Raw genomic sequence first — 20,993 nt, 5'->3', positions numbered from 1 at the left:
CTGGAGGTAAGAGGATTGCTCAGTGACTGCAGATCGAATATTAACTAACAGGGAGGTTTATAAAGATCTTATTTCTTAACTAAAAGGAGGTTTAAATCGATCCTATTTCTCAACTAAAATGTGGTTTATAAAAATCCAATTTCTTAACTAACAGGAAGTTTATATATATACCTATATATATATATATATATATATATGTATATATATATATATATATATTGGTTAGGGTTAGGGTGACTGCAGAACAAAGGGAGGCATTCAATAGGCCTAATAATATATTAATGATTTAATATAGGCCTATATTTATTTAATAATTATTATTATTAGGCCTATTGATTGAACATATGCGTTTGTTCTACAGTATTACAAACAACACGTGGTGAGAGTGTCGAAAGCACAACCCTGTTTTCTTTAATATTTTTGGGGTTGTATTTCTTCGTAATAATATAATAAGATAAATATAGGACTCTCACTTTGATGTCAGATCACTCCGCCACGCACATGATCCGGCCTATTTATCAGATTGAACGACACCAATTATACCGTTTTGTCAATTACCTGTCGTGTGATTGGCTCAGAATCAGGTGTTTGGACTCCGTCCAGCACGTGAAGCTTTAACGTGAAGACTTGCGCTACGACGGATACGGGAATGACGACCCCTGGTGGCGGCGGACCGAAGGTGCACCATAAGTTTCCCTGAGCAGTGATCTGTAGTCAGACCGTCTGAGGACAGAGTGAATCTTGGGCGAGTTCCTCCATCACAAAAAACAGGCCCAACTTTATTGAGAGAATGAAAAATGACAAGTTACAGTCATTAGGTTGAAAATATTGTAATGTTGGAAATTGTAATGTTGGAAACGGGCCGAAAAGGTCCTCGATTAAATATCATGTCATTAAATATCTCGCAGTGGGCTTATACTAATATTGGGCTATTTTAGAGATAGATGTAGGTATATATAGAGATAAAGAGGATGAGTTACACCTGCTCCATTGTGTTTGAAAAAAACCTTTATTAACTGCCTGATTGTTGTCAGAGATGGTTTATATTATTCTCTCTTCTTCCAACAAGGTGCAGTTAGTTATAATAAATCTTAATCAAGATCATAAATGTTCTCAGGCATTGCGCGATTTTAGACAGTGAACACGGTTCCAATCGTAGTTCCCAAACTGCGCACTCTCCGCGCAGCTTTAGTCCTCAACAACACCCTCTCTGCCCCGAGCTGACGTCATCACTATTGGCGGTATTTTGAATCGGGTTTGAACGGATCGGAATCAGAAGGTAATTCAACAACACAGAAGGGTCTTCATCCTTTAATATCTATATTTATATTTATAATACAGTGTTTGTGACTACCGATGTCCTAAAACCGTTTTTTTTGTCTGGTATTCTCAAACGGGGCTCTGAACAAACGGCTCTATAATAATAACACACACACACACACACACACACACACACACACACACACACACACACACACACACACACACACACACACACACACACACACACACACACACACACACACACACACACACACACACACACACACACACACACACACACACACACACACAAGATGAATCCGAGGTTTGCGGACCGTGACAGTCGTCTAGTTTAACGAAGAGACTTTAACGTGATGTTGTTATTCGTTAAGGACAATATCGTCTGCCTTTCTTAAAGCTGATGAACTTGATGTTGCTTTGTTTGCTTTAGATGGACTCCGACCAGGCGGATTTGTCCGGCCCCTCTCCTCTCTTCTCCTCCACTCCCCTCCTCTCCTCTGAGCCTCCTCTCCTTCCCTCGGAGGCTCCGTTGTCAGAAGCTGCTGAGGCTGAACTGCTGGATGGATGTGAAGAACAGTTCACTAACCTGGAGAGGGTGAGGGGGGTGTTGGTGTTGTTCTTGTATTTGTGTTATTGTTGTTTGTGTTATTCTTTATTCGTGTTGTTCTTGTGTTTGTTATTTAGTGTTTGTAACCAAACAACCCAACAGCATCAACATCACCATGACTTGAAGCCATATATCTCCATCATTTTCTCTCTCAGATTCAGAATGCGATCCTGTCCTGTGAGGCGGATTTCTCTGCTGACCCACAGGAGCAGGTGATCATTGAGTTCATGTTTTAGCATCCCTGAGTTTGGTGTAATGTTGGCTAGGAAGTTTAGCTCCCAGTAATAAAGTTCTTGATTCATTACTTAATGTCGACCACTACATGCACACTTGTTGTAGGTTGTACATCCGGGCACTTAAAAATAGTATTAGCATTGTGAAGTATCTTATCCTAGCTATCTCTGTTGTATACGGGGAATGGTTCAACCTAGCGATTAGGGCTTGGCACTTGGTTCTATGAAAAATTTATTGCAAGTCACTTTGGTTTTTTTTGCTAAACGTCCTGAATGTTAATGCCACTAGCCTGTAAGTCTCCTGAGACTAACCCTAACCCTAACCCTAACCCTAAAGATGTACTCTGCCCAACAAACACCTACATCCAACTTGGAAAGATTTGACATTTCGCAAACTAAAAATAGCTAACCAACCACCCTTAGACGTTGCACTCTGATACAATGTTTGTTGGGGCCGTACAATAACCTTTACATGATCAGAGCATACGCAGTCTAATTGTACCATTAGCCATTTACCTTGGGATAGTAGTTTCACATTATTAAATGGCAAGATGTTTCGGCCTGCGTTATATTTTCATGATGCATTCGGGGAAAAAAGGTTTTTGGATTCTAGTGCTTAAAATGTGTCATGATGTGATATTCATGCAAAGGTTGAATACAATGAATACATGAACGCATCTCTCAGTCTCTGAACAGGCTGAAGGCCACGGAGGCGGAGCTCGCCCAGTGGCTGCAGATGGAGCCCAGAGGTAAGGCGTTATTCAGTTCAGGTCGTACTTAGAAGAGGGCGGCGTGTGGCTCAGGAGGTGGAGCTGGTTGGTTGGTAACCCGAGGGTCGCTAGTTCGATCCCCGGGTCCTCCCAGTTGAGTGTTGAGGTGTCCCTGAGCGAGACGCCTCACCCTGACTGCTACGACGAGCTGACTGTCGCCCTGCGTGGTCGTCTTGCCGTCGATGTGTGAATGAATGTGTGAATGTGAAGCAAGATTGTGCAGTGCTTTGAGTGGCCACTAGTTAGAAATGCAGTGTATAAATGCAGTCCATTTACTATATAGTCTGCTATAACTACTATATAGTTATAAAGCTATAAAGTGACTTTATTAAGATCAGTTGTATAAATGATTGCCTTTTCAGAGAAATTCATATGCTTGCAATTGTTGCAATAAACGTGCATTGTTTTCCAAAAACACCTTTTGGAAAACAAGGATGTGGCTAACCTTATATGTCTCAGGCTTCTTTCAGCTCAAAGCTTGTTTTGGATGTCTCTGCAGAAAGCAGAGTTACTCTCGAGCTCTGAGTCTCGTTTTAATGCCTCCTTGGACCAGAGTGGAGTCCACCTCTGGTGTCGGCCTCTGGTGAACTGAAGCTCACTGTCTGCTCTTCTGAACTCCCCCCCCTCAGTGCTGTCCACCAACCCGGAGATTCTGCTTAATGCTGGAAAAGACGAGGTACGGCAACGTTTCACCTTTGCAGTATAAAGTAAGAAGACAACTGTCCCAAGCAGGATGTTTGTGTTAAAGGACAATTTAGCAGTAGAGAGATAAAAAATGTATACGATTGTAAAAACTACAAAATGTTAAAGGCAATTTTTGTAAGTGTTTATCTATCTATGTATGTATATCTCATACGCATTATGGGTGGCAGCAATGCTAATTCAATCAATATCAGGATGACAGGAAGTTGAGGTCGATAGCATTAACAGTATATAAATGGACCATTCTACACATTAGCCTTGAGGTCCTCCTTATCACGTGACCTCCCATTCTGTTTGGCTGGAGATGAAGAGGTCATGTGATCAGGAGTCTCTCCAGGCCGCTCTGAGGAGCAGCTCATGGCTCCTATAAACAGCACAGCGTTCCTCCACCAGATGCAGAAGCTGGTCTCGGAGCTGGAGATGATCGCCGCGTGCTGTGAGGCCAAGAGGAACAACCTCGCAGAAACTCTCCAACGGTCTCCTGCTGCCCCCCCTGCTCTGCTCTGAATCCATCATGGTGAACGGATTGGGGTGAACGGTGGATAAAGCGTTGGTTCTGCTCCTGCTCTTTAGGGAACAGACGTGGCTCAAGAAGAGGCAAGAGGTGTTGACCGCAGCAACCAATCACGTTGAGCGGCTCAGAATAGAAAGAGAGACTTTGTCAGAGCACAGGTGGGTTCAGTGTGATGAACCAATGATATCCAGGGAATAGTTCCCAAAAGTAAGAATCTCTTTAAACGTATAATGCAAGATAAAGGTTGGAGTGTTCCCCGACGAGCCAGTCCTGGAGCTGACCTTGAAATACCGACCCTAACCCAACCCTGACCTGGGACTAAATTGACCTTGACCCAAGACCTCTCCCCCTGACTGCTCCTGACCTGCTGGCTGTCGCCCTGCGTGGCTGACTCCGCCGTCGGGGTGTGAATGTGTGCGTGAGGCAGTATCGTACAGCGCTTTGTTTGGCCACTGGTTAGAAAGGCGCGGCATAAATGCCTTTGGTTTATCGTTGACCCTGATGTGTCATTAGCTGAACTGCTCTCCTGTCCCGACAGCATCACCAGTGTGCTGCTGGACATCAAGAAAAAGATCAAGAAGATGAAGAGCTACTACGACCAGCTGACGGAGGTGCTCGCGGACATCCTGGCGAACCACTTCCCCCTCCCCACGGCCCACGCCAGCGCCGGCCAGAGGAAGAAGGTGAAGACAGCCACCGCCGACGACAGCCAGACCTCTCCTCAATGTGTTCTGAACCAAGCGAGTGTGGCTAATTACCCATCTTGTTACTCTGCAGAACGCGCTGCCGGATCACAACGACAATCTGATATCGCTGAACAAGATTCTGGAGGTGAGCGTGGGTTCAGCGCTCCGTGCTCTACCGCCGGTGGACTGATTGAGACGAATGGAGGATCATTAACCGTCCCCAGTGACGATGGAGAGGATTCATTAAACACGTCATTCCTTAAGCAGAAGCCTGTTGTTACAGTAGGGGTGCTGTGGGGGTGTACCACGCTCTGGATGATTAATACCGCTTCACTCACAGCAGCTGTCACAACACAACGCACCAGGCAAATCACCCGCAGTGATTAGCATCAAACGAGGGAGTAGCACTGAGTGTTGACAGTAACAATCACTCAGGAGGAGGAGCTGTGTGCTGCTACACATTGGATCCCCATTTAATTCAATTAAATTTCAAGTTCAATTCAATGTTATTTGTATAGCCCTTAATCACAGGTCCAGTCTTAAAGGGCTTAACAGGCCATACATGTATCACCCCCCCTGACCCTAACCCCCCCTGACCCTAACCCCCCCTGACCCTAACCCCCCCTGACCCTAACCCCCCCTGACCCTAACCCCCCCTGACCCTAACCCCCAGAGGGCAAGAGAGAACTCCCTTATTAGCAAGGACGGAATCTAGAGGAGGAACACAGAGTGGGGGATCCCTCCTTCAGAGGGGGGGTCCTTCCTTCAGAGGGGGGGGTCCCTCCTTCAGAGTGGGGGATCCCTCCTTCAGAGGGGGGGGTCCCTCCTTCAGAGGGGGGGTCCTTCCTTCCAGGGGTGGTCAGGAATGCAATGGGGGCCTTAGTTGAAGAACATACATACAGGCCAAACTTCCTAAATGGGTGTTGGGGTGCTGGCCGGTCAACCGTAACCCTGCCTTCACACCAAAAGATGCATTTGCTGCCCGTACGCGTTGTCGCCGAAGTTTTGTGGCGCAGCAAAACTTCTGCTGCGCCGCAAAGGTTTCTCCTCCCCTGGCCAGGCATTTGGCTCTGCTCAGTCACACACACACACACACACACACACACACACACACACACACACACACACACACACACACACACACACACACACACACACACACACACACACACACACACACACACACACACACACAATACCAAAACAAAACATGACACGGCAACATTGCCTAATGTTGTCACAATGGACATGGGACAACGGCAGAGGACATGTTTATTTCCAAATGTCTGCAAGGATTGGTTTACAAGAGAGATAGTAAAGTGGTGCAAAACAGTTAAATTATTCACCCACATAAACACGTTACCTACTGTTACCAATGGGCCATCGTAACAAATCGCCTGCTCGGCATGCCATGCATACATGGATGAAGCTTTGAAGGGGACGCAAAACACAGCTTTGGCAACGCTGTTGAACGCTGATTGGCTGTCATCACGCGTTTGCTGCCGAAAAGTTGAAATATTTCAACTCGAGCAATATTTGTCGCGCCGCAAAATGCGTGAACGTGCGGTTTTCTCGGTAGGAAGTGGTCCGGCAGCAAACCCGCAACGCGTCTCTACATTACCTTTGCATGGGATCGTGCTGCGCGGCAACTTTTTGCATCTTTTGGCGTGAACGCAGGGTGAGGAGAACAAATTTAAACGCTATTTTAATTTATTCTTTTGGTAAGTATCTGAAAATTATCTGTGGTTCCGTATCGTATCGTGGGGTACCCTGTGACTCCATCGTATCGTGGGGTAACCTGTGACTCTAGCGTATCGTGTGGTACCCTGTGACTATCGTATTGTGGGGTACCCTGTGACTCTATCGTATCCTGGGGTACCCTGTGACTATCGTATCGTGGGGTACCCCTGTGACTATCGTAACGTGGGTTACCCTGTGACTATCGTATCGTGGGGTACCCTGTGACTCCATCGTATCGTGGGGTACCCTGTGACCATCGTATCGTGGGGTACCCTGTGACCATCGTATCGTGGGGTACCCTGTGACTATCGTATCGCGGGGTACCCTGTGACTATCGTATCGTGGGGTACCCTGTGACTATCGTATCGTGGGGTACCCTGTGACTCTATCGTATCCTGGGGTACCCTGTGACTCTGTCTCGTATCGTTGGGTACCCTGTGACTATCGTATCGTGGGTTACCCTGTGACTATCGTATCGTGGGGTACCCTGTGACTCTGTATCATATCGTGGGCTACCCTGTGACTGTATCGTGGGGTACCCTGTGACTCTGTCATATCGTGGGGTACCCTGTGACTCTGAAATATATGGTGGGGTACCCTGTGACTCTGTCTCGTATCGTGGGGTACCCTGTGACTCTGTCTCGTATCGTGGGGTACCCTGTGACTATCGTATCGTGGGGTACCCTGTGACTCTGTATCGTATCGTACCCTGTGACTCTGTCGTATCGTGGGGTACCCTGTGACTATCGTATCGTGGGGTACCCTGTGACTCTGTATCATATCGTGGGCTACCCTGTGACTGTATCGTGGGGTACCCTGTGACTCTGTCATATCGTGGGGTACCCTGTGACTCTGAAATATATGGTGGGGTACCCTGTGACTCTGTCTCGTATCGTGGGGTACCCTGTGACTATCGTATCGTGGGGTACCCTGTGACTCTGTATCGTATCGTACCCTGTGACTCTGTCGTATCGTGGGGTACCCTGTGACTATCGTATCGTGGGGTACCCTGTGACTCTGTATCGTATCGTACCCTGTGACTCTGTATCGTATCGTGGGGTACCCTGTGACTATCGTATCGTGGGGTACCCTGTGACTCTGTATCGTATCGTACCCTGTGACTATCGTATCGTGGGGTACCCTGTGACTGTATCGTGGGGTACCCTGTGACTCTGTATCGTGGGGTACCCTGTGACTCTGTCATATCGTGGGGTACCCTGTGACTCTGAAATATATGGTGGGGTACCCTGTGACTCTGTCTCGTATCGTGGGGTACCCTGTGACTCTATCGTATCGTGGGGTACCCTGTGACTGTCGTATCGTGGGGTACCCTGTGACTCTGTATCGTATCGTGGGGTACCCTGTGACTCTATCGTATCGTGGGGTACCCTGTGACTATCGTATCGTGGGGTACCCTGTGACTCTGTCTCGTGTCGTGGGGTACCCTGTGACTCTATCGTATCGTGGGGTACCCTGTGACTCTGTATCGTACCCCCCCCCCCCCCCCCCCCCCAAGCTGCTGATGAACCGGACCCTCCAGAGCCCCCACGACCCGTACGTGGCGGCGGACGAGCGCTTCTGGCCCCCCTACGTGGAGATGCTGCTCCGGTACAGCATAGCCGTGAGACACCCCGAGAACAGCGGCCTGATCCGCCTGGAGAGCTTCTGCTAGCGCTGAGCACAAGCTATCGTATGCTACCACAGCTAATAAGGCTATCGTATGCTACCACAGCTAATAAGGCTATTGTAACAGCACTCTCTAAACTTGAATAAAATGTAATTAAATCCTTAATGTGTATTATATAACACTGCTTTCAATGTCATTGAGGTGTTTTGCTTTTAATAATATCGTGTTGTCATTTCAAATGTTCTCTCAAATGTTTTTGAACTATTCTTGATATTTATCAATAAAAAACCTGGATGTACTGTATTATTTTACTTGTAGGTGTTTAATTATTTTACGTCTATTTTATTTTATTAGAATTGGTTTTAGTAGTAGTAAGTATTCTTATTTTTTGTTTGTTAAATTTTTAATATACTTAAATTCCAGGAAATATTATGTTTCAATGAATAAAATCTCAATACTCTTGCCACGGATAATTAATAATTCTGATGGAAACGCGTGTAAAATATGAACTGTATGACCTAAAATGTGAGTTAAATAACTAAATAAACACCTGTATAATAACTAAATAAACACCTAAATAAAGATCAATGGAGGGGTGAACGCGTCAACACTCACGTCACACCCCTCTGTCCAATCAGCGCGGCCTATTCCGAGAGTACGTCACACCCTTACGTCCAATCAGCGCGGCCCATTCCGGAGAGGCTCAAGTACTCATGTGGGTGGAAACTCATCCGCTTCCGGGTGTTTTTCTTATTTCCACGGAGGCGATCGGCTTTTCCGATTATGGTCTTTCACCTCAAAGTTATCGACTTTGAGCATTGAGACATCAGCGAGCCTCGCATCCTCCTCTCCTCCGGTCCAGATCACCATGACGACCCGCTCGGAGCGGGAGAAGAGCCTGAAGCTCAACGAGCAGCACCAGGTCATCCTGGCCGCCCTGCTGCGGGAGGACGACAACAAGTACTGCGCCGACTGCGAGGCCAAAGGTACGGCTCCCCCGCTCACCTGTCTCGCCCTCTCAATCTCTCATCATCGCGATCCGTCCACTGACAGCAGAGTGGGAACACAATGGGGGTCTAGCTTGTAGCTTGTGGCTAACACTCGGAGCTAACAGAGAGTCAGAGTAGCGGTGTCAGCTGACTGCTCACTTCCCCTTCAGCACAGCGCAGTATGGCTAGCTGCTCTCCGGACTGAACCAACAGCATCGCCATATGGTAACAAGCCCTCCGTATGAGTCTGTTGGTCCAGAGTCGCATTGAAAGAATGCAGCCCTCGAGCCAAGAGGAGAGGTTCCTGCGTGATGGCGCATGCTCATCCTTCAGGTCCACGCTCATCCCTGCTTTCAACCCCTCTCTCCTCCCTCTCTCCTCCCTCTCCTCTCCTCTCCTCTCCTCCCTCCTCTCCCCCCTCTCCTCTCCTCCCTTCTCTCCCCTCCTCTCCTCCCTCCTCTCTCCCCTCTCCCCTCTCCTCTCTCCTCCCCTCTCTCCTCCCTCTCTCCCCCCTCTCCTCTCCTCCCTTCTCTCCTCTCCTCTCCTCCCTCCTCTCTCCCCTCTCCTCTCTCTCCTCCCCTCTCTCCTCTCCTCTCTCCTCCCAGGTCCCCGGTGGGCCTCCTGGAACCTCGGAGTGTTCATCTGTATCCGGTGCGCTGGGATCCACAGGAACCTGGGAGTCCACATATCACGGGTGAAGTCGGTCAACCTGGACCAGTGGACCTCAGAGCAGATCCAGGTAACACCTGAGACGTCTCGTGGATGGAACGACTAAACAGTACTGAGCATTGTGGAGCGTCCTATCCTAGCTACCTGTGTTGTATACGGGGAATGGGTTAACCTAGTGATGGTTAGTGGTTTGCGATATATTGTTGTTTCTCTTCCTTCTGACGAATGGACTTATTGTAAGGCGCTTTGGATAAAAGCGTCTGATAAATACCCTGAATGTTAATGTTATCATGGTTAAATGATAATCAATAATGCAAGGGTCTCCATTATTGGAATTTAATTAACTGACGGTAAATATACGAGCTGCGTTGGCTAAACTTTGGATATCTTTGTGTTTCAGAGTATACAGGATATGGGAAACACCCGGGCGAGAAAACGCTACGAGGCCAATCTTCCAGAGAGCTTCAGAAGGCCTCAGACAGACCAGTATCCTTCAGTCGAGAGAGAGAGAGAGACACACACACACACACACACACACACACACACACACACACACACACACACACACACACACACACACACACACACACACACACACACACACACACACACACACACACACTGTGGTTGCCCCCTTAACTTTGACCTCAGAGCTGTGGAATTCTTCATCAGGGACAAATATGAGAAGAAGAAATACTTCAGCAAGAACGTGACCAACGGAGGCAGTGTAAGCACAGCGAACCACACTCCGTCTACAGAACTGCGGCTCACAGTCACTATCACTTCTGCTCAGACTCATTTCTTTGTCACAAAGTGCTGTCATTTTTTACAAAGCTCATTACAAGAAGTGTCTGATCCATCCAATGAAGGGACGTTTTCCCAACAAAAGGCATCATTAAAGCAGATCCCCGACAGCAGAGGGTTTTCTAAACGGGTCGCGTGTTTCAGGCCGCACCGGGCTCTAGATGAGCTTTGGTTATTTCTGCTGGATTTCCATACCCGTATGTAAAGGTGCTGCAGGGTGAACTGACCAATAGGGCGGCTTGTTTCTCTCTCCAGCCAAAGGAGAAGGAAATGAAGAGGGAGAAGGAGGCAGAACGAGGGAGCAAGTCGTCCTCCTCCTCTAAGGTAGGCTGTCGCAGAGCCGCTCCTGATTGGAGGAATCGCTCCTTCATTCACTCCTGATGGGAAGTGACCTCAGATTGATCGTTTTCCTGTTTCTGTTCCAGAGAGAAGATTGTCGACCCGTCCCCAAAATCAGCCCTCTGAAGAGTTCAGAGAACAGCGTTAACCTGCTGGGCCTCGGTGAGTCCGTCCTTCTGTCCGTGTCCCTCTCTTTCTCTTTAATACACTCATTTACTGATCATCAAACGTCCACATGGATCTCCTCAGATGTTCCCCCGGCCGCGTCGACCAACAGCTCCACGAGCCAGAACAACAACGACCTGGACATCTTCGGCCCCATGGTCTCCAACCCGCTGCCGGTGGCCAGCCCAGCGGTGCACTTCACTCAGGTACAAACCACCGCCTCACCAGGCCTCCCCTGAAGGCCTCCCCTGAAGGCCTCCCCTGAAGGCCTCCTCTGAAGGCCTCCTCTGAAGGCCTCCTCTGAAGGCCTCCCCTGAAGGCCTCCTCTGAAGGCCTCCTCTGAAGGCCTCCTCTGAAGGCCTCCTCTGAAGGCCTCCCCTGAAGGCCTCCTCTTTAGGCCTCCTCTGAAGGCCTCCTCTGAAGGCCTCCTCTGAAGGCCTCCTCTGAAGGCCTCCTCTGAAGGCCTCGACAGCCTCACCAGGCCTCCTTCACTGGAGAAGGAGAAGGAGGAGGAGGAGGTGAAGGAGTAGATGGAGTAGGGGATGGAGTAGGAGGAGGTGAAGGAGGAGGTGAAGGAGTAGATGGAGTAGGGGATGGAGTAGGAGAAGGAGGAGGTGACCGTGCAGCTAGGGTCAGGGTTTTTCAGGGGAGTATTCGCTCCTCTGTAAACTACTGTGTAATAATACACAATCCCTGTCATATTATGGGATGGATTGAATATGGACCCATGCACAGATGGACGGCTGGGTTGATACCAACGCGTTACCCATCAGATATCGTTTATGAACTCAGAGAAAACATTTAGCAAACAGTGGGTATTAGTGTCTCTGATCTGAAAGGTAAACTGCATTCTCTAACCAGCGGCCGCTCAAAGCGCTGTACAACACTGCCTCACTTTCACTCATTCACCCATTCACACCCCGACGGCGGAGTCAGCCCCGCAGGGCGACAGCCAGCTGGTCAGCAGCAGTCAGGGTGAGGCGTCTCGCTCAGGGACACCTCCACACTCAGCTAGGAGGAGGTGGGGGTCGAACCAGCGACCTTCCGGTCACCAGCCGACCCACTCTGCCTCCTGAGCCGTCCGTAACCCCTGTGCTTCGTTTCAGGCTGGTTCCTTGGACCCCGCGAGCACCCCGACCCAGGCCGGGGCCGGGGCGGCGCTGGCGGGCCTGACCACCTCGGGGTCCTGCCAGGCAGAGCTCGACCTCTTCGGCGACGGCGGCGGCGCCAAGGGGGACGACCCGGCCAAGAAGACCCTGAGCAAGGACTCCATCCTGTCGCTGTACGGGAACAGCAGCCAGCAGAGCCCCAACGGTGAGGGGGGGGGGGGGGGGGGAGAGAGGGGGGGCTCTGTGGTGGGGGGGGGTCTCTGTAGGGCAGCTAATCCAGTGTTGAACGGGTCCAGTGTGTAAATCGGATGTGAGTCAGCGGTTGATGTGCCGCGTGCTTCCCTTTCTACAGTGAGCTGTCCGTGTGCACAATACTACTGTACTGCATGACCCCCCCCCCCCCCCCCCCCCCCCTCCTGCTCGCGCCCTCGTGACCTTTGGACGTGCGATCACTCGCATCACGCTCCAAACCGGTCTGTGCTCCTGTCGGCTGCGGCTGTTTACCCAAACGCTGTCGTTCAACACAGGGTTTGATGTCCGTCTGTCCCTCTATTGCTCTACGTCTATCATGTTTCTGGATCCATAACAAACTGAAGAACTCCCAGCATGCCTTGTGGACCCAATGTCCTCTGGCCAGAGTCATGTTCAGGACGTCTTGTCTTCAGTGGTTCTCACTGCAGGAGGTCTGTGTTTACGAGGACCTCAAACGGGACGAGGGATGGATGTGTTGGTTCAGATAGAGTCCCACTCCCAACGCACAGAAACCAACACCCTGTACGGAGTTAGATCGGCTACGGGCAACATGTTAGTGACAGGTGACGGAATCCACAGGCTAATGCAGTGGTCTTAACATGTTCCCCACATGTGAAGGAAACCACAGGCTAATGCAGGCGCCTTCACATGTTCCCCTCATGTGAATGTTTTTCACTCTCCTCAACTAGTGAACACCTATCTGAGTTGAGTGGACGAGTTGCATTTCATTTTCACCAGAGGCCATTCACTGTAACGAAAGGCTGAGAGGTCCTCCCAAAAGGGCAGTCTCTGCCACGGGCCAGGTCTCATGAAGCAGTGAACTCCTCTTCTCTTATCTCAGTGGAACACTTGGAGCTAATCAGCCCCACTGCAGTCAGCCGAACGGACGCTGGCTTTGTGTGTTTATCTTCAGGACTGCAGGCCCGAGGGCAAACCTGTAGAGAGGCGGTTAGCCGGTATCAACCAGTCGAGCAGCTCGGTCTGATGTCCAGAGGTCGCCGGGGCGCTGCGAGAGAACACAGCCCGGAGCGAACACACGGCTGTCAGACGTTTACATTACCTTTAGGGGATTCTGCAGACGCTTTTAAAGCTACCTACAACCATTCATTCACACATCCCCCCCCGACGGCGGAGTCAGCCCCGCAGGGCGACAGCCAGCTGGTCAGGAGCAGTCAGGGTGAGGCGTCTCGCTCAGGGACGCCTCCACACTCTGACGTGAGGCTGTCTCTTTCCCGTTCAGTTGAAGCGTTCCACCGGGCGGTTTCTGGAGCTCGCTCCACAGCTCTGGTTGAACTGAGAGGAGTTTAAGTTACTGATCCAGGTGTCACCTGATCATGAGAGACCGGCGTTCATTACCCAGTCCCTGTTGGACGGCTTCTTCCATACGACTCCACACACACAGAGAACCTCAGCTGACACACGCACGCACACGCACGCACGCACACAGGGAACTTCAGCTGACACACGCACACACACAGAGAACCTCAGCTCACACACACACACACACACACACACACACACACACACACACACACACACACACACACACACACACACACACACACACACACACACACACACACACACACACACACACACACACACACACACACACACACAGGGAACCTCAGCTGAAACACTCGTTTACTTTCCCAGTAGCCACTACCTTTGATCAATGGGATTTAGAAGTTGAGTTGAACAAAGGGAACCCCATGCAGCTCGTTTGACTCATTTCACTGGCTCAGAGTTCACCTGGACCCTGCATAGCCTCCCCCTTAACCCCCTCCCCCCTCTTACACACTCATGTACGCCCTGGCACAAAACAGTGCTTAGCATTGTGTAGCATCTTACCCTAGCTAGCTCTGTTGTAACCGGGGAATGGGTTAACCTAGTGATGGTTAGTGCTTGTCTCTCCGGCTGAAGGTAAACGTCCTCCCCTCTTCCCTCCCCTCTCCCAGCCGGTATGTACATGGGCCCGTCCCAGATGCAGTTCCCGGGCCAGGCGCCGGCGGGATACCAGGGGTACCCGGGCATGGGGGGCGCCCCCCCCTCCACGGTGATGGGCGCCATGATGGGCCAGGGCGGGGCCGCCATGATGGCGCCCAACTCGGGCATGATGGTGGGGATGACCATGCCCAACGGCTTCATGGGGAACCCTCACGCCGGGCTGATGGGCGTGGCCCCCGGCATGATGGGGGGTCCCGGGGGCGGGGCCATGCCCTCGGGGATGATGGCGGCGCCGGGCATGTACGCCATCAACCCCGCGCAGCAGGGCCAGTGGAGCATCGGGCAGGTAGGGGTCACGCACACACACACCCCCCGGGGGGGGGGGGGGGTCCACACTCACCGGGGGGGTCCACACTCACCGGGGGGGTCCACACTCACCGGGGGGGTCCACACTCCCCGGGGGGGTCCACACTCTCTAGGGTCAGGGGGGGGTCATGAACACACTGTTGAGCCCTCTGAGACGGGACCTGGGATGAAGCGCTGTAGAAACACAATGGAGTCAGTACGACGATACCCCGTGACGTCACGACGCGCTCCTCCGGGGGGCAGAGCCCACGCGTTGTCCGATGGTCCCACTAGCGAACGAGCCCTCCACCATCAGGAGAACACAGGGAATGGCTTGAATGAGGGGTGCTAGGGGACGCCTCATTAATATATATATTATATTGATTAACGTTATTTATTTCACGGGTCTTTTCAACGTTCCGTTCACTTGCAAGGGCACTTCACAACTTCCGGCGGTCAATTATTTTTGGATAATTCATTGGCAACGGATGAATGATGACCGCTGTCAAGGTAAACAAAAGGACTTTTTGCCTTTGGTATCACTCCGCACGTAGTCCGGTAACTTGTCAATGTAATAAGCGGGATATGTATCAACCCAAGCGCTGTCGGTTGCTAAGCGACGACCTCAACATCTTGGGCGGACTATTTCTCTTCTGATCAACACTATGAATGCTGGTAGTAAATACATCGTAAATAAATTGTTTCGTTTTGGCGAGTAGCCGTGTAATAAGCGGGATAATGTACAGACCGCCGGTCATTATCGTAAAATAAGCCCCTTCATGGCGAACAGGACACGTCCGCTGCGCGTCGGTGTCCTGTTCGCCCTGTCGGGGCTTATTTTCTCGATAACGACCGGCGGTCTGTACATTATCCCTCACATATTGTTCAGTCGACGCCTCCGGGCGGGGGGGCGCGGGCGGCCCCCACTGACCTGATGGTTCCAGAACAGGAAGGGACGCCGGAGCGCCGCTGGCGGGTCGGGCCCTCAGACGGGGGTCTCAGGGGGGTCTCCAGGGGGGTCTCCCCGGTGGTCTCCACGCTGACCTCCTCTCTCCCGCTCCAGATGAACCAGCAGATGTCGGGGATGGCGCTGAACGGGCCGGGGGGGGCCATGGCCTTCGGGCAGCCGGCCTCGGGGATGGGCGGCTGGGCGGCGTCCGGCCAGACCATGAGCACCCAGCTCTGGAAGTGAGCAGGAGCGAGGAGCTGGCGCCGGGCGAGGAGCGAGGAGACGCGCAGCGACCATCCCACGAGCCTCCCAACTGACGCCCGCTCCCAGCACCCCAACCAACCGAATGTGGAAACGTTCTCTTTCTCTCCCTTTCTCTCTCTCTCTCTTTCTCTCCCTTTCTCTCTCTCTCTCTTTCTCTCTCTTTCTCTCTCTCTCTCTCTCTCTGTCTCTCTCTCTCTCTCTCTCTTTCTCTTTCTCTTTCTCTTTCTCTTTCTCTTTCTCTTTCTCCTTCTCTTTCTCTCGCTCTCTCTCTCTGTGTCTCCCTCTCTCTGTGTGTTTGAGTGAGTGCAGTGGACGTCGTCACCGCAGCGCAGGCTCGCAGTGTCCGCCTGTCGTATGTTATTTTATTTTTTGATTATGATTATTTTTTTATTTGAATGGAAATCGCATAAGGAATCAGAAGTCTGGACGCGACGGCCGTCCACATATCACCGAGGCTACACCGGGTCACCATGCTTTTATTGTTCACTGTTTCATTCTCAGAGTATAGAAGATGAATAGTATTTAACGGGAGAAGGCGTGGCTCCCCCTGTACAGCACTGTCTACCCCTCTTTTAAACTACCTGTGGTCCCCCTATAAGGAATAAAGTACGATACCCCCCCACTCTGCGTCGTGCGTCGTCGTGGTTACCTAGCGATGTCCGCACGTCGCTTCACTCTGTCTGCGTTGGTTGATTTAGTCCGCATGAACCCAACTGGCTCCTGCGGAAGAGGATTGGGGAGTTATTGGTGAGTTTCGACTTTAAACTCAGAATTATGACTTAAAAAATATGAGATGTGGTCCTAATCCTCTTCCTTAGCGTCTTTCGACTGGGACAGGTTAATGTTTTATACTGATGTATTACTGGTCGATGGGTTTGGTCTTGGCATAAATGGGGTGTTGTGATTGGCTGGTGTGGTTAGGGGGTCTTACATTCACATTACATTTACATTCAGGGCGTTCAGCAGTCGCTCTTATCCAGAGCGACTTACAATAAGTCCATTTGTCAGAAGACAGAAACACCAATATATCTGACGGTACAGTAAGGATGTTCATAGTGCCAAGCACTAACCATCACTAGGTTAACCCATTCCCCATGCTGCAACGCCAAATATTATTACTCTAATTAATAGTACAGTATAATTAAAAGTACAGTACACTATTGAGTACTGTTTGTGTTGGTAATTCAAACTAATTTGTGCTACTGATTGTTGTTTATTAACTTAACATTATAAATATGGATTCTAGTGGTTTATACTAAGATACAATTACATACAAATAATTGAATGCAGCTGTTGATTCTATTGGATTACTTGCAGGATTTTACTTATTTCAAAGATTAATGTAATTGTACTTTTTGTCACATTTTAACCTGAACAAGTTGTCTTTTTCGAAGTGACCCATTTCTTTGTGTGTGTCATAATAATATGGCCACCGGGTGGCGGTGTTGACCCGTAAGGACTGAAAATAAGAGCCCCATAATATTATCGCCAGATTTACTTGCAGTGCTTGCAGTTAATACAGGTTACAGTGACGTAGTTGTAGTGTACAATATTTATAAATTTGTACTTTGCCTATTTCAATTAATTGATGTGCCCACTGGTTAAGCATTTCAATGTTATTTGGCAGTAAAGATAAGCATGAAGTGGATTAAACCCAACAGCTTCCACTATCTTCTCTGGTTCTCCCGTCCCGAGTGTTGGTTCTAGCTTGAGTCCACAAGAAACATCCCTCATAATTCACACAGTATTATGCCAAAGGCCTGAAGCGCCTGTGTGTCTGTGTGTTTGTGTGTGTGTTCCTTAAAGCAGGCCAATCAGCAACACTCTTCATTATCACGTACGACCGCAAATGCTCCAAAACTCTGGTGAAGATTACTTTTGATTCCCATTCCCATCTTCCCCCCGCCTTCCTGCGACCAGCCGTAGATAGATAGATAGATAGATAGATAGATAGATAGATAGATAGATAGATAGATAAATACTTTAATAATCCCAGAGGGAAATTATTTTTGTCACGAACTCCAGATATACATACACAAATAAATAAATAAATAAATATTAAGAATAAAATATAAAATATAACATATATATCCATATCCATATATATACATATACATACACACACACATATATATATATATACATATACATACAACATAAATACACATACATACACAAAAGATAAAAGATACAACCTAAGAAAACAAAATTTTGAGTTTGAGTTCCAGAGTAAGAACGCGTCCTTGTGTGAGTGAATGATGCGTATCCCATCACACCGACTTTAAGCTAACAGGGTCTGGTTCCCAGCAATGGCAGTTGTGCAAACAATCGTTATCTGAGGGTCACAGCAGGGGTCAGACGGCCACAGTCAGCCTTACCCTGGCCATTAGCTGATAGGAGCCCTGGACTCTTTAGGGGAGGGGCCAGGAGCCTTTAGGGGAGGGGCCAGGAGCCTTTAGAGGAGGGGCCAGGAGCCTTTAGGGGAGGGTCTAGGAGCCCTGAAGCCTTTAGGGGAGGGGCCAGGAGCCTTTAGGGGAGGGGCCAGGAGCATTAGAGCCTTTAGGGGAGGAGCCAGGAGCCTTAGAACCTTCAGGTGAGGGGATAGGAGGCTTAGAACCTTTAGTAGGATGGGCTAGGAACCTTAGAGCCTTTAGGGCAGGGGATAGGAGACTTATAGCCTTTAGAGGAGGGCTAGGAGCCCTGGAGCCTTTAGGGGAGGGGCTAGGAGCCTTAGAGCCTTTAGGGGAGGGGCTAGGAGCCTTTAGGGGAGGGGCCAGGAGCCTTTAGGGGAGGGTCTAGGAGCCCTGAAGCCTTTAGGGGAGGGTGTAGGAGCCCTGGAGCCTTTAGAGGAGGGGCCAGGAGCCTTAGAGCCTTAAGGGGAGGGGCCAGGAGCCCTGGTGCCTTAAGGGGAGGGGCCAGGAGCCTTAGAGCCTTTAGGGGAGGGTCTAGGAGCCCTCAAGCCTTTACAGGAGGGGCTAGGATTCTTAGAGCCTTTAGAGGAGGGTGTAGGAGCTCTGGAGCCTTTAGGGGAGGGGCCAGGAGCCTTAGAGCCTTTAGGGGAGGGGCCAGGAGCCTTAGAGCCTTTAGGGGAGGGTCTAGGAGCCCTCAAGCCTTTACAGGAGGGGCTAGGATTCTTAGAGCCTTTAGAGGAGGGGGTAGGAGCCCTGGAGCCTTTAGGGGAGGGGCCAGGAGCCTTAGAGCCTTTAGGGGAGGGTCTAGGAGCCCTGGTGCCTTAAGGGGAGGGGCCAGGAGTCTTAGAGCCTTTAGGGGAGGGGCCAAGAGCCTTGGAGCCTTCAGGGGAGGGGCTAGGAGGCTTAGAACCTTTAGTAGGAGGGGCTAGGAACCTTAGAGCCTTTAGGGGAGGGGCCAGGAGCCCTGGAGCCTTTAGGGGAGGGGCTAGGAGCCTCAGAGCCTTTATAGAGGAGGGCCTCAGAGCCTTTAGAGGAGGGGCTAGGAGCCTCCGAGCCTTTAGGGGAGGGGCTAGGAGCCTCAGAGCCTTTATAGAGGAGGGCCTCAGAGCCTTTAGGGGAGGGGCTAGGAGCCTCAGAGTCTTTAGTGGAGGGGCTAGGAGCCTTAGAGCCGGTAGGGGAGGGGCCAGGAGCCTTAAAGCCTTTAAGGGAGGGGCTAGGAGCCTTAGAGCCATTAGTGGAGGGGCTAGGAGCCTTAGAGCCTTTAGGGGAGGGGCTAGGAGCCTTAGAGCCTTTAGGGGAGGGGCCAGGAGCCTTAGAGCCGGTAGGGGAGGGGTCAGGAGCCTTAAAGCATTTAAGGGAGGGGCTAGGAGCCTTTAGGGGAGGGGCTAGGAGCCTTAAAGCCTTTAGTGGAGGGGGGGGGCTAGGAGCCTAGCCTTTAGCGGGGGGGGGGGGGGGCTAGGAGCCTAGCCTTTCGCGGGAGGGGGGGGGGGGGGGGCTAGGAGCCTAGCCTTTAGCGGGGGGGGCTGAAGCCTAGCCTTGGGTTGGGGGGCAGGCATTCCTCCGGGACTCTGCTTGACTCGGCTCCAGAGGAGATTCTCAGCAGGGTGAAGAATGTCCTCTTCCTCTTCCTCTCCCTTTTATACTCTCACAACAAACCTAAAATGGCCGTGAGTGAGAAGGAAAATAGGAATCAATCAGAGGCAGAAATGTTGTGTATTTCTAATCCTAACTCCTTCTGTATTGTGTATCATGTTTTAACACCAGTGAGGTCATCCCGGTTCTGTCCAGGCTAAGAGCCAACGCTAAGATCTAACACTAAGTGCTAACGCTAAGTGCTAACACTAAAGCCCAAAGTATTTGACTCTGCATCCGTAATCCGTGTCCAGTCTCCTTAAATAGACCCCCCGAGCATTCAAAGCTCTCCGTCGGGTTGCAACCCGCCGCCCGATCGATCTTATATGTTGACTACAAACCAGGTAAACAGTTTTGTAAATAAACTTCCAAAGCTTAACAAATCCTATTTGGTGTTTTATTGGTCCTTAATGTGCAAAGTAAACAATGTACTAAGTAAATAAGGTATAAAGTCAAACGGAGAAGTGAATCCGGAAATAATTTTGTTAGTGGACCAATCCCAGCCCTTGTCGTCTCCGTAGCGACGACGGATAGCTAAATAATATTGGATGCGCATGGAACCTACGAAGAGGTTCTCCGACAGGCTCTCTGTGTCTACGTACACCACTTTACGGAGGATTATAAACCGACCTTAAAAGCTAACACTAAGAGCTAACACTCAGGGCTAACACTAATGGCGCGTTTCCACTGCAGGGTGCGGAACGGATCGGATCGCAAAGGTGCGGATCGGGTCGCGTTTCCACCGCCAAAAGTAGGCGTGACCCGGACTTAGCCGTACCCGTTTTGGCCAGTTTTAGCCTCGTTTTCAGGACTCCTCCGTTGGGGTACTGAAAACGAGACGAGACGCCTGAAAGGGTCCCGGGAAATTCTAGCTACACACCCCCTCCGTTGATTGGTCGACAGAATCATCACATCCGGGTGACGCGGGGATAAAAACAAACAAACAGTAGCCTCG

The 20,993-nt window shown here is 50.4% G+C and overlaps 2 protein-coding genes across 2 annotated transcripts; both read left to right on the top strand.

The window, feature by feature from the left end:
* The first annotated feature begins 1,202 nt into the window (after nucleotides 1-1,202).
* cenpk (centromere protein K) lies at nucleotides 1,203-8,462 on the top strand. The gene is made up of 10 exons (XM_056586036.1): nucleotides 1,203-1,279; nucleotides 1,715-1,879; nucleotides 2,047-2,103; nucleotides 2,810-2,873; nucleotides 3,524-3,570; nucleotides 3,990-4,072; nucleotides 4,170-4,268; nucleotides 4,649-4,793; nucleotides 4,888-4,941; nucleotides 8,053-8,462. The coding sequence occupies exons 2-10, from the start codon at nucleotides 1,715-1,717 to the stop codon at nucleotides 8,206-8,208; spliced, it is 870 nt and encodes a 289-aa protein (XP_056442011.1). The 5' UTR covers nucleotides 1,203-1,279; the 3' UTR covers nucleotides 8,209-8,462.
* A 397-nt stretch (nucleotides 8,463-8,859) lies between these two features.
* On the top strand, nucleotides 8,860-17,848 carry LOC130380017 (stromal membrane-associated protein 1-like). The gene is made up of 10 exons (XM_056587200.1): nucleotides 8,860-9,149; nucleotides 9,758-9,891; nucleotides 10,222-10,307; nucleotides 10,473-10,548; nucleotides 10,881-10,949; nucleotides 11,051-11,126; nucleotides 11,214-11,335; nucleotides 12,236-12,443; nucleotides 14,449-14,783; nucleotides 15,846-17,848. Exons 1-10 carry the CDS (start codon nucleotides 9,032-9,034, stop codon nucleotides 15,972-15,974), a joined length of 1,353 nt encoding a protein of 450 aa, XP_056443175.1. The 5' UTR covers nucleotides 8,860-9,031; the 3' UTR covers nucleotides 15,975-17,848.
* The last annotated feature ends 3,145 nt before the right edge of the window (nucleotides 17,849-20,993 follow it).

The sequence above is a fragment of the Gadus chalcogrammus genome, chromosome 3 (assembly GCF_026213295.1).
Source record: "Gadus chalcogrammus isolate NIFS_2021 chromosome 3, NIFS_Gcha_1.0, whole genome shotgun sequence".
Taxonomy (NCBI): domain Eukaryota; kingdom Metazoa; phylum Chordata; class Actinopteri; order Gadiformes; family Gadidae; genus Gadus; species Gadus chalcogrammus.
The sequence above is the reverse complement of the archived record's forward strand: the minus strand, read 5'-3'. Positions and strand labels throughout refer to the sequence as shown.